The sequence below is a fragment of the Mus musculus genome, chromosome 8 (assembly GCF_000001635.26).
Source record: "Mus musculus strain C57BL/6J chromosome 8, GRCm38.p6 C57BL/6J".
Taxonomy (NCBI): domain Eukaryota; kingdom Metazoa; phylum Chordata; class Mammalia; order Rodentia; family Muridae; genus Mus; species Mus musculus.
In genome coordinates this window covers 3,917,101-3,930,254 of record NC_000074.6, presented here as the reverse complement: position 1 = coordinate 3,930,254, position 13,154 = coordinate 3,917,101, and the positions used below count along the sequence as shown (strand labels likewise).

General features: G+C 43.5%; 1 protein-coding gene across 5 annotated transcripts; it reads left to right on the top strand.

The window, feature by feature from the left end:
- The first annotated feature begins 3,413 nt into the window (after positions 1–3,413).
- Cd209b (CD209b antigen) lies at positions 3,414–12,600 on the top strand. Of its 5 annotated transcripts, XM_006508870.3 has the most exons (11): positions 3,417–3,508; positions 3,617–3,703; positions 4,229–4,318; positions 4,820–4,900; positions 5,959–6,045; positions 6,874–6,960; positions 8,186–8,272; positions 8,764–8,915; positions 10,196–10,305; positions 11,269–11,335; positions 11,428–11,541. In XM_006508870.3, the coding sequence occupies exons 1-11, from the start codon at positions 3,439–3,441 to the stop codon at positions 11,446–11,448; spliced, it is 939 nt and encodes a 312-aa protein (XP_006508933.1). In that variant the 5' UTR covers positions 3,417–3,438; the 3' UTR covers positions 11,449–11,541. The 5 variants fall into 5 exon arrangements, 4 of the variants coding, with proteins under 4 accessions (NP_001274140.1, NP_081248.4, NP_001032889.3 ...); NM_001287211.1 differs by lacking the exon at positions 4,229–4,318 and having other exon boundaries at positions 3,414–3,508; positions 11,273–11,335; positions 11,428–12,600; NM_026972.5 differs by lacking the exon at positions 11,269–11,335 and having other exon boundaries at positions 3,414–3,508; positions 11,428–12,600.
- The last annotated feature ends 554 nt before the right edge of the window (positions 12,601–13,154 follow it).

Sequence of the window (13,154 nt, the reverse complement as noted above, 5' to 3'; positions counted from 1 at the left end):
CAGGGGAAAAATTCCTGAATAGAACAGCAATGGCTTGTGCCGTAAGATTGAGAATTGTCAAATGGGACCTCAATAAAATTGAAAAGGTTCTGTAAGGCAAATTACACCGTCAATAAGACAAAAAAAAGCCACCAACAGATTGGGAAAGGATCTTTACCTATCCTAAATCAGATAAGGGACTAATATCCAATATATAAAAAGAACTCAAGAAGGTGGACTCTAGAAAATCAAATAACCCCATTAAAAATGGGGCTCAGAGCTAAACAAAGATTTCTCACCTGAGGAAAACCGAATGGCTGAGAAGCATTTGAAAAAATGTTCAGCATCCTTAATCATCAGGGAAATGCAAATCAAAACAACCCTGAGATTCCACCTCACACCAGTCAGAATGGCTAAGATCAAATATTCAGGTGACAGCAGATTCTGGAGAGGATGTGGAGAAAGAGGAACACTCCTCCATTGTTGTTGGAATTGCAAGCTTGTACAACCACTCTGGAAATGAGTCTGGCAGTTCCTCAGAAAATTGGACATAGTACTACCGAAGGATCCCGCAATACCTCTCCTGGGCATATATCCAAAAGATGTTCCAACCAGTAAGAAGGACACATCCTCCACTATGTTCATAGCAGCCTTATTTGTAATAGCCAGAAGCTGGAAAGAACCCAGATGTCCCTCAACAGAGGAATGGATACAGAAATTGTGGTATATTTACACAATGGAATACTACTCAGCTATTACAAAGAATGAATTTATGAAATTCATAGGCTAATTGATGGACCTGGAGGGCATCATCCTTAGTAAGGTAACCCAATCACAAAAGAACTCACACAATATGTACTCACTGATAAGTGGATATTAGCTCATAAACTTAGAATACCCAAGATACAAGATACAATTTGCAAAACTTATGAAACTCAAGAAGAACGAAGACCAAAGTGTGGACACTTTGCCCCTTCTTCGAATTGGGAACAAAACCTCCATGGAAGGAGTTACAGAGACAAAGTTTGGAGCTGAGACGAAAGGATGGACCATCTAGAGACTGCCATACCCAGGATCCATCCCATAATCAGCCCCCAAACGCTAACACCATTGCACACACTAGCAAGATGTTGCTGAAAGGACCCTGATATAACTGTCCTGCGATGCTATTCCAGGGCCTAGCAAACTCATAAGTGGATGCTCACAGTTAGCTATTGGATGGATCACAGGGCCCCCAATGGAGGAGCTAGAGAAAGTACCCAATGAGCTAAAGGGATCTGCAACCCTATAGGTGGAACAACAATATGAACTAACCAGTATCCCCCGGAGATCGTGTCTCTAGCTGCATATGTATCAGAAGATGACCTAGTGAAAAGAGAGGCCATCAGTGAAAAGAGAGGCCATTTGGTCTTGCAAACTTTATATGCCTCAGTACAGGGGAGCGTTATGGCCAAGAAGTGGTAGTGGGGGGGATGGGATTGGGGGGATGTTGGGGGACTTATGGGGTAGCATTGGAAATGTAAATGAAGAAAATATCTAATTAATAAAAAAAAGAAAGAAAATGAATATGTGGCTTGATATCTTATATAAACAGCAGCCTCTAGCATCTCAGGAAGTATCTGTCCTTAGGGAAGGTTAGAGGAGAAACTTTTCATTTTCTCCTTGGAACTATCTGATTATCTTTGGTTTACAACATAGAAGCAGATTACCCACATTCAATTCTCAGCTTCACTGTGAACCAGCTGTCTGATTATTATTAGACAGTTGCCTATTCTGACTTTGCAGTTTCCCAGTATTACAGTATTTGTAGTTTTTTGTATTACAGATCTCTTAGGCATCTCTTCTTTTAATTAAAACGTAAAAACATAACTTTGGCTCTTACATACGTTGCTGTCTTATCCTGATTCCATTTTGTATCTGCCTACTTTCCAGCCTTCTACCTGCAACAGCCATGCCTACTTTGGTAACACATTTGGGATTCCCATAACCCTAATTATGGTTTACAACATAGAAGCAGAATAGAATATGCATTAGCCAAAGCAATTAATGTTTATACAAACTAAACATGAACTAAAATAACATTTCCCCACTCCAGGTTACACTTTGAACATTTTAAACAGAGACAGGAGACTATAGGTCTGCACTTAGACCAATAGGAGATATACAAAACAAAGCAAAAAATATTTTAAGAATATCAATGTTATTTTTCAAGCAGTCATTTTCTGGGATTATCTTGCTCCCCTAGCAGAATTATGTTTGTGTCAAGAAGAAAGTGAGGGGCTTCCTGGCAGGTCAGGACTTAACACTGGTTGTCACCTTGTGCTTCATTCTTGTGATGCCATAGAGGCATTGTCATAGAAGATGGGCCTAATGGCTATTGTAGATCTCTGTTGTCTCCTTTGTCCTGGGAATGGAGTCAAATAGCCATTATATCCAGGTAAATAAAATCTTTATATCCTATAATCATGAATTTAGCTTATTTCCAACAGGCCTGGTTATCAGGTCACTCATCTTATGTTTTGAGAAAGGGTCTCTCAATGAACCTGGAACTATCGATTTGACTAGGTTAGTAGATCAATGAACTCCTGTGACCATCCTGTCCACTTCTTACAACACTGGAGTTACAGGTGAGTGCTGCCACGTCTGGCTTTTTACCTGGGTGCTGGGATCTGAACTCATGCTTGTGCAGTAAGCACTTTACCCAATGAACCACCTTGCCAACTTGGCTTGTTTTCCCAAAATTCTACAATTCTGATATAGCTAGGGAACTTTTCATTTTCTCCTTGGAACTATCTGATTATCTTTGGTTTACAACATAGACGCAGATTACCCACATTCAATTCTCAGCTTCACTGTGAACCAGCTGTCTGAATATTATTAGACAGTTGCCTAATCTGACTTTGCAGTTTCCCAGCTACCACAGTGCAATGAGGTTTGAGGAATGTTTCCACCCATCAGTCAGAAATCCTGACCACAGGTTCTCAATAGAGAGGTGCATGAGAACAGCAAAGTCAGCAGAAATACCCACTGTTCAGGACATAGCAAAGAAAGATAGCCTGGAGTCAGAAGGGCAGAGGAACTGGGAAGATGGGATATTGCTCTCCTACATTCAGCATAGGTGAAAATATCGCTCTCCTACATTCAGCATAGGTGAAAAGGGCATAACAAAGTAGATTTATTGTATTGGCTTTGAAATGGCACCCATAATTTGGTCACACTATGAACACACCAGTTCTTCCTGCTACAAAATTCCAAAATTCAATACCCTTCCTTAAAAAACAAACAAACAAACAAACAAAAAACTAAGTCTTGATATATCTGGCAAAAGATAGGCTGTGTCAAAGGTGCAGCCCCTCCCCTAGGCTCTTCCGCAATACATGGGCTTCCTTTTTCCCCTTCCGGAGTGAAAGGACATTTAGAGAACTTCAGGGGATAAAAGCTGTAGTCTCCAGCATTCCCATGCACCAGGGGACAGCGGCAACCATGAGTGACTCCACAGAAGCCAAGATGCAGCCTCTTAGCTCCATGGGTGAGGCTGGGCTGGGTTCTGGGAGCATGGTGAGGGAAGTCAGAGGGTTCTGCTCAGAGGTGAGCCCGCCCAGCTGACTGGTGCTTGACTGGTGCTCTCTTCCCTCAGACGATGATGAGTTGATGGTCAGCGGCAGCAGGTATTCTATTAAAAGCTCCAGACTACGACCAAATTCTGGAATCAAGTGTTTGGCAGGTACAACATGGTGGGGGGCTGAGAAAAAAATGGGTCTTTTCCTCAAAGTGGGTTTTCGGGAGTTGAAGGCTAGGACTCTGAACTTCCTCTTCTTGGGAAGATAGAGGCGGGACAAGGAATGGAGCGCTACGGGAAGGCTGGGGTAGATGGCTAGGGGAGACATCACAGGTTGTGGAAGGAGGAGGCTAGGGAAGGAAATCATGGTCCATGGGAAAGGGGATGGTAGGACACGAAAACTTGGGCTATGATACTGTGGAAGTTGGGACAGGGAATTGAGGGTCCTGGAAAATGGAGGGTGATGCAAGGAATTAAGAGTCTTGGGGAAGTAGAAGCTGGGGTAGGGAACTGAGGGTGTGGGTAGATGGAGGATGGAGCAGAAAATCAGAAGCTTTGAGAAGATTGAGGCCAGGGAACAAAACCATGGCCCATGGGGAGGTAGAATCTGAGTCTAGATTCACATGCCAGGTGGGAGGGGGACGCTGTTCTGGAACCAGGCTACTAAAAAGTCCACTTTTTCCCTGGAAGGATGCTCGGGACACAGCCAAGTCCCCTTGGTCCTGCAGCTGCTCTCCTTCCTGTTCTTGGCTGGGCTCCTGCTGATCATTCTTTTCCAAGGTCAGGCACAATGAAGGGCTTAGCTCTTGCAGGACCTTCACCTAGGGCCATTTTAGGTCTGGGAGGGAAATGGACAGTGCAGGTGGATGGCATATCTTTAAAGGACGTCCCTGACTCTGGTATAGGACAGAATGAGAAAAAGAAGCATGGGTGGATCCTGGATTCATTTCTCCTTATGGCTCAGCATCTTCTGAGTGGCAGGTTTTCTAATCTTCAAACAGAATTAAGGAAGATATTAATGAGCAACTGCCTCAGACTCTGGAGTACTGCCATGTGCCTATAGTCCCAGCTACTGGGGAAGCTGAGGCACAATGATAATTTGTGCCAAAGAATATGAGAGAAGCCTTGACAACATAATGAGACCTATCTTTAAAAAAAAAAAGAAAGAAAGAAAGAAAGAAAGAAAGAAAGAAAGAAAGAAAAGTTGACAGTGTATCTGAGTGCAGGACTTGACACACAGGAAGTATTTAATAATGAAATTATTTTTCCCCTTCCTCACAGTCTCCAAAACCCCAAATACCGAGAGGCAGAAGGAACAAGAGAAGATCCTCCAGGAACTGACCCAGCTGACAGATGAGCTTAGTGAGTGACCAATACTCGGAAGTATCATGGACTCAGGAAGGCTCTAGGGAAAGGGGTCAATTTTCCTAAATTGTCAGATCTCTTAGAGCCTCAATTTTCTCAAGTCTGTGAATTCATACCACAAGATTAACAACAACAAAAAATGGTACTTGGTATCAATATGAGTTGTTACACAGTAGGTTCTGAGTGTCTTCAGGGGCTATGTTCATAGTAAGTACTCAATATCCACAAGGATCATATACACAGTAGACATTCAATGTTCCCAGAAGACATGCACATACTTGGCACACAACATGTACTGTGCATGCAGCAGATACTACATATTCATTGGGGCCATAAACACATGTAATATTCACAGGCCTCACATACACAGTCAGTACTCAATTGAATAGTTCTCTTGGGTTTTGTTCTGATTGCTAGGCATCAAATTCTCCCAGTCAAGAGGATAATACTGGGGACTCCAGCAGGTTCAGGTTGTGGGTGGGAGGTGTTGGGAAGTGAATAAGGGAATGTTTCCCTAGGATGCTGTGTCACTCTGGAGGGCCTGAGGTTAAGTAGACAACAAACATAATCATGTAAGGGTGGGTTTATCCTGACCTGCCTCTCCTGGGATTAGATGCTCTTCTCAGTGTTCTGTTTCCCAGTCTTCAAAGGAGATAAAACAAAACATCAATCAGAAACTGTCCTAGATGCTGGAATGGCAGCACCCACCTGTAGTCTGAGCTACTGGGGAAGGTAAGGGAGGGATAACCACTTATGTGCAGGAGTTTGATAGAAGCATAGATGCCAACTGAAATTTATCTAAAAAGTAAAATAACACATGAGCCGGTGAGATAGCTTAGCAGACAAAAGTGCTTGCTTCCAAGCCTAATGACCTGAATTCAATCCCTTGAACTCACCTGGCAGGAGGAGAACTCCTACAAGTCTTCCTCTGACCTCCATTCACACAAACATGTATGCCCCCTGGTCCCACATACAATAAATAAATGCTTTTTTTTTTGGAGACCAGTGATACATGGTAGATATTTAATAATGGCACTTTGTTTTTCTTGACACAGCGTCCAGGATCCCCATCTCCCAAGGGAAGAATGAGTCCATGCAGGCGAAGATCACTGAGCAACTGATGCAGCTGAAAACTGAACTCTGTGAGTGAGAAAGCAGCAGTCCAAGCTGCTGGGTCTGTAGGGGCCAGTTTTGAGCCATCAGACCTCTTTGAGCCTTGGTTTCCTCATCTGTAAATTGAAAACACAAAGTAACAGCAAGGATGATATTTGCTCCTTACAGGGACTGTACATGCAAAAGAACTCACATCCCCAGGGGTTGTTCACAGTGTAGGCACTCAGTGCTCCAAAGGACCATGCATACATACCTTCAACGTCTAATGTTCACAGTGGTCATATGTACAGAGTAAACTCAATGTTCACAGTGCTGTACACAGAGTAGATATTCAATTCAATGTCTTGACTCCTATTCTGAACTCTCTCTCTATTTCACCTATCAGAGGAGTGGACAGGAACTCCTGGGCTTTCCTGGGGTTGAGGAGGGATTTAGGAGGCAGAGTAGGGAGTAGTTCTCCAGTGTGTTGTGTCAAGGGAGGACCTTCACTCTGGAGGGCCTGAAGATTTGAAGAGAAAAGGAACATAGGTATTCATTCAAGTGTGGGCTCATTCTAACCCCCAACCCCAGCTCCAGGATTAGATCCCTTCTGAATGTTGACTCTCCCAGTCTCCAGGAAAGTAAACATGGCATCAATCAGAAACCATCCCATAAACTGGGGTGGCAACCTCTGCCTGCAGTCCTAGCCACTGGGGAACTGGAAAGGGGATGTTTATTTGTGCCTGAATTTGTAACAAGCTGTGTCATAGTGTGGTTCAAAAAATATGACATGAGATCTCCCAGGGATAGGCAATGGCACACAGTAGCTATTTAATAATGGCAGTTCTTTACTTTTTTCTCCATTTTTCTTGGCACAGTGTCCAGGATTCCCATCTTCCAGGGGCAGAATGAGTCCATACAAGAGAAGATCTCTGAGCAACTGATGCAGCTGAAGGCTGAACTTCGTGAGTGATAAAAAACCAGAGGTTCTGAGGCCTCCAGACACTATAGGGGTCAATTTTCTTGAGTCATTTGACTTATTTATGCCTCAGTTTCTTCATCTGTGAATTGAGGCCACAAGTGGCAGCAAGGACAACACTTGATGTTTACAGAGGCACCCAGTAGGCATTCAGTGTTGATAGGGACCATACACACATTAGATACTTGGTGTTTATAAGCACCATGCATACATTAGGTACTCAGTATTCACAGGGCCATGCACACAGTAGGTACTATGTGTTCATAGGGTCCATATATACACTAGGCACTCAACATTTACAAAGCCTGTATTGGTTAGGTTCTCTGAGAGAACAAATTCTATAGAATGAATATTTATCAAAAGGCTCTACTAGATTAGTTTACACAATATGGTCTAACAAGTCCACAGTAGCTGTCTACATGCTGCAGAGGATGAGAACATAGTAGATGCCCAGTCCTTGAGTCTGGATGCCACAGAGTCCTGATCTGGGGCCTGGAGGATTCCTGGAAAGCACAGATCATCAGGCCACAATGAAAATCTGAAGGTGTAAGGATCAACATCAGCAGAGAATAGATGCACCAGAGACAGCAATAGGGTAGATGGGAAGATGGACAGACAACAGCAGCCCTGCCATCACTGGCAGGTGTTCCTTACCCTGTTAATCTTTCCTAGAAATACCCTCATAGCCCTGCCCTAAGGTGTGTCTCTTGGTTGTCATTCTAGATACAATCATATTAACATCAATTGTGCTGTGAACACAGTAGGGACTCAATTTTCACTGAATTTGTACACATAGTAGGCAGTCAGTGATCACAGGGATTGTGCACAGAGTCATCACACAGTGTTCTTGAAGTTATGCACAGAGTAGGAACTCAATATTCAGAGGTAACATGCACATGTTTGGCTCTCAGTTAAGTCAGTCTACTGGCCTCTGTTCTCACCACACAGGAGAGGAAGTGGAGGCAAGATTCCTGGGTGTTAGGTCTCTGAATCTTTATAGGAAAAAACTGTCCCTGATCCTGGGTTGTGGTACTTGCCTGAAATCCAAGCTCCTCAGGAGGCCAAGGGATGTTGTATCCTTTTGCCTAGGAGTTTGAGATGTTCCGACAACAGGGTGAGCTCCATCTCAAAAGAGAAATGACATGTCCCTGGGGATGTAGTTCAAGTCAGTGTACTCAGCTGCAGTTCCCCATCTTTTTTTCTTGGTCCAGTTTCCAAGATCTCCAGCTTCCCGGTAAAGGATGATTCTAAGCAGGAGAAGATCTACCAACAGCTGGTACAGATGAAGACTGAACTCTGTGAGTGAACAGAAACCAGAGGCCTCAGGAGCCTCAGGCAGCCATTACTTTGGGTCAAATTCTTTGAGTTTTCAGACATCTTTGATCTTCAGTTCCCTCTCTAAATTGGGCCTATAATGTAGCAGCAAGGATAGCAATTGGTATTTATAGGAGTTCTGCAAACAGCAGGCACTCAATATTAACAGGGGCTGTGCACAATGAACACTGAGTGTGCATAGTTGTGCACACTTCAGGAACTCAGTGTTCACAAACACCATAAGCTCATCTTCTATCCTCTGTTCTGAACTTTAACCCCTACTCCTTCCAAACTAAAGAAAGAAGAGCTAGGACTCAGGAGTCTTCCTGAGTTCCCCTAGAGTTTCAAAGGGATGTAGAAAGCAGAAAAGAAATGGTTCCCCAGGATGCTGTGTCAAGGGAGGGCCCTGACTCAGGAGAGTTTGAAGGCTAATCAGGCACAAGATCACAGGCATCCTAACCCACTTCCCCAACAGTCCGCCTGTGTCGACTCTGCCCCTGGGACTGGACATTCCTCCTAGGAAATTGTTACTTCTTCTCCAAGTCCCAGCGGAACTGGAATGACGCCGTCACAGCTTGCAAAGAAGTGAAGGCTCAACTAGTCATCATCAATAGTGATGAAGAGCAGGTACATTTAGTGGGACTCCATCCTTGTCTGGTCTGTGCACCTGGCTCCTGATCACATAAGCTTAAGATAATTTGCCAGAGTTATGTGAGGAAAAGAAGAGACGGGGGTCCTGAGCCCTTTAGATAGAACATTTGTGAGTGCTTTGGGGACACCTAAAATGCAGTAGATATCATCTTTGTACTGGTCACTATTTAGCCATCTCCTCTTGGAGAGATAAAAGTCTTGGTGTGCCTGCTAATTAAATAGCACAGCAGACAAAGTGCTTGCCTCTAAGCCTCACACCCTGAGTTCAATTCCTAGGACCCCCGTGGTAATAGGAGAGAATCAACTCTTTAAGATGCCCTCTGACAGACATACCTGCACTGTGGCATATGCCCATCCAGACATAGAAGTAGACATAATTATAAGAAAAAATGAAGTCCTGACATGGGTCTGCTTCACAAGCTTGAAGACCTTGAGTTCAAATCCAAAGATAAAGAGGAATGGGGTGAGATGGCTCAGTAGATGAAGGCGCTTGCTGCCAAGCCTGACAATTTATCCTCTGAACCTACATGGTTCAGAGAACCAACCCCTATAAATTGTCCTTTGACCTCTATGTACAGGCATATTAATATCCATAAGACATATACATAGATAAGCATGCATACACGCATAACCTGATATGATATGTAATTCTCCTGGTGTAAATATTCTCACCATGAACAGCTTCAAGTTTATAATGGGATGCCACTGAAGAACTGAAAAGAAAGGGTATGTTTCTTAGGTAACCATGAATTAGCATCATTTGCTTCTATCACATTAAAGCCAGCCATGAGGAAATTCTATAGACTCATTCTATAGACTCAGAATTCTTAAGAGCCATCCAGCAACATTAGCAGAATTGGGGAGGGATGAACAGCTGTGTAATTCGTGTGTGTGCGTGTGTGTGTGTGTGTGTGTGTGTGTGTGTGTGTGTGTGTGTGTGTGTTGCTATCTTTCAGACAGGGTCTCACTCTAGTTCTATCTGGCCTGGAACTCACAGAAATCCTGTGGGTTTCTGAGATTAAAGGCATGTACCGTCATGTCCATGCAGCTAGGTACCACCCTATGCCAAGTGAATGTACTGCCATAGGCTACAGATGTAAAAATAGCTGACACCATCTAAGCACACATGAGTACTCATGGCCTGATATAGCATAAGGGGAAAAGATAATGTTGTAAGTAGAAGTTTCTGCCTGAGGTTGGGGAGACAAGCTGAAAGTAGGAAACTCTCCCCTGACTGTCCTCCTCTTTACCTCCAGACCTTCCTGCAGCAGACTTCTAAGGCTAAAGGACCAACCTGGATGGGCCTGTCAGACCTGAAGAAGGAGGCCACGTGGCTCTGGGTAGATGGTTCTACTCTGTCATCCAGGTAGATCCAGTGAACAACCAGTAGTGTAGTCCAGACAGGTCTCTGATGTTCTGATAGCTACCTGTGAGTCTCATCCTCTTCTTCCTCACCTCTTAGAAATAAGAGCCACCCATATTAGCTGATGGAAGGAAGTTTTCCTACCCATGCACAGATAGAATATCAGCAAATCCCACCATCAAAGCAACAAGAAAAACTTCCCCCTGAGGGGTGTTAATTTTAATGTAGGCTATTAGTAGAAAATACAAAATAAAGTAAGGCCACAGGGTAAGGGGACTATTAACATTGAAAGATATATTATTGGGTTGGGGATATAAATATGTTCATTAAGTAGCATAAGGTTTGATCCCCCCATTGCATAGTCTGATATGGTGGTCCATGCCTATAACACCAGCAGTTGGAAGGTAGAGGGAGAAGAATCAGTTCAATGTTATCTTCAGCTACAAAATGGGTTCTGAGACAGCCTGAGCTACACAGGAAGGAAGGGGGAGAGAGAAAGAGAAAAGCAGGTAGGGAAGGAAATGTAAAGAAGGGGAAGAGGACAACAGTAGCTTAAAGGGAGTTTATATGGATGTTCACCGATCCCACAGCACAACACAGAGAACATGGGGAAGAACCACAACAAATCAGAATAAAAAGGAAGGACACACTGTGGGAAAGAACCTTTACTTTGTTGTCCATGCATAAGAACAGGAGAGACTGGCTTGGCATCTATTAGTTTACCATTTTAACTTTCTGATCCCTAATTGTCTTACACATGCTTGGCATGTGGCAGATGTATTGTGGACCAGAATGCAAGAACCCAGTAAGGAAGGCAAAATCCAGATTGATTGGTTTACACCACAAAAATAAAATAAAATAAAATAAAATAAAATAAAATAAAATAAAATAAAATAAAATAAAATAAAATAGAAAAACCCACACCACTCCTTCAATGTAGGATATAACAAGAGTCATTTTCCAAAGCCAGCAGACCCAGGCATGCCCCCATCTCCAGAGGAAGGCCCATCTACAATATGCATTCTGGAAGGAGGTAAAGACATTGAGTTTCAGAAAGCTAAAAATATGGCATGGTTCACAGCATGCCACTGGAGCAGACTAACGTTTTTCTGGCTGACTTTCCAGATTCCAGAAATATTGGAATAGAGGGGAGCCTAACAACATCGGTGAGGAAGACTGTGTCGAATTTGCTGGGGATGGCTGGAATGACTCTAAATGTGAACTCAAAAAGTTCTGGATCTGCAAGAAGTCTGCAACCCCATGCACTGAAGGCTAGCTCATCTCCGCTCCTACCTTCATGCCATTCTGCCAGGCACATGGATGTGCCTCACTTTCGTGCCAGCTCCTTCTTCCTGCCTGTTGGCCTCAGGATCGTGAAAAAGGCTCTGGGATTCTTCTTTTTATCAGATTTTTCATCCTCTGCATTTATCATAGTTTCATTTCTGTTGATGTGATAAAACTCTCTAACCAAAAACAACTAAGGCAGAAAGGGGTTTATTTTACCTTACATTCCAGATGAGAGCAGGGAGGTCAGGATGGCAGGAACTTAAGACAATTGGTCACATCACATCAACAGCCAGGAGGAGACAGAAGTATGTGCAAGCTAACGCACACATTTGCTTATTCTCAGTTCCATTTTCCTATTCCTATAGTTTAGGACCCCTGCCTAGGAAATGGTGCCATTCATAGTTGGCTAGATGTTCCCACCTCTGTTAACTTCAATAAGACAAGCCCCCACAGACATGCTCACTGGCCAACCCAATGCAGGCAATACACCATTGAGCCTCTTCCCAGGTGACTATACGCTGTGTCAGGCTGACTATCACAAAGGGACTCACTATTGTCCTTTTGCTTTCAGGTTTCTCTGGGCTTAGGGCTCACTGTTGTCCCCCCACTTCAGTGCAGTTACCTGATGTAGGATGCTTTCAGAATCTGGGTGTTTTCCATTAACCTACTCCATCTTCCTTGCTGAGACACATACACTCAAAGGTCAGAAGAAGACATTGGTGTTCTCTTTGATAGCTCTTTACTCCCTTGAGACAGGAGTTGGAGTTCATTATTTTTTTAGCAAGGCTGGTGATCTGAAAGATCCAACATTTTTCTGTCTCCACTCACCTCCTAAATGAAGTTACAGTCACATGTGGCCATGTCTGGCCTCTAACAATTACTAGGGCTTCAAGGTCAGGCCCTCTTTCTTGCACATCAGCACTCTTATCCACTAAGCATCTCCCCAGCCATTTGTCTATTGTCAGGTAGTCTAGTTTACTGTTGCTGTAATAAAGTCCTGACAAAATGCAAGTTGGAAGAGAAATGGATTATTTGACTTACAATTCTAGATTGTAGCTCATCCCTGCAGGAATATCAAGGAAGGAACTTGAATCAGCTCATGATATTACATCCAAAAGCAGAGAGAATAAGTTGCATGCATGCCTAATTTTTCTACTGCAATACAGTCGCCCAACTCCAGAGAATGGTGCTGCCATATTAGGATGGGTTTCTGTTCAATTGACTTAAGACAATGACCCCCCCCATGGATATTTCTGCAACCTCGCCCAAAATAGACCTTATTGAGGTATATTCTTCTAGGTTGTGTCAAACTGGCAACTAAAGCTAACCATCACATCAAGTCCTATCTGCCTAGTCCCCTAAGACTTGATCCTATCTCTGTATACTTTCATTCTATCTGTTCACTTACATCAACCTGCCTGAAAACTTTTGGCTAGGAACCTTCCCTGGCCTCTGTAGCTCATCATGCAAACTAAAGCATGAAGATCATTCTTCTTCTCCATCTATGACTTCCAGGCATCATCACACAAATATTTCAGCTCAGGTGCTGGAGAAACGGCTCAGCA

What these genes read in the sequence shown, in the direction of transcription:
- Cd209b (NM_026972.5), top strand. Translation starts at nt 3,463, where the DNA reads ATGAGTGACTCCACAGAAGCCAAGATGCAGCCTCTTAGCTCCATGG. An exon ending in GCTGATCATTCTTTTCCAAG is followed by an intron (nt 4,319 to 4,819) that starts GTCAGGCACAAT and finishes CCTTCCTCACAG; the next exon opens with TCTCCAAAACCCCAAATACC. An exon ending in GCAGCTGAAGGCTGAACTTC is followed by an intron (nt 6,961 to 8,185) that starts GTGAGTGATAAA and finishes TTCTTGGTCCAG; the next exon opens with TTTCCAAGATCTCCAGCTTC.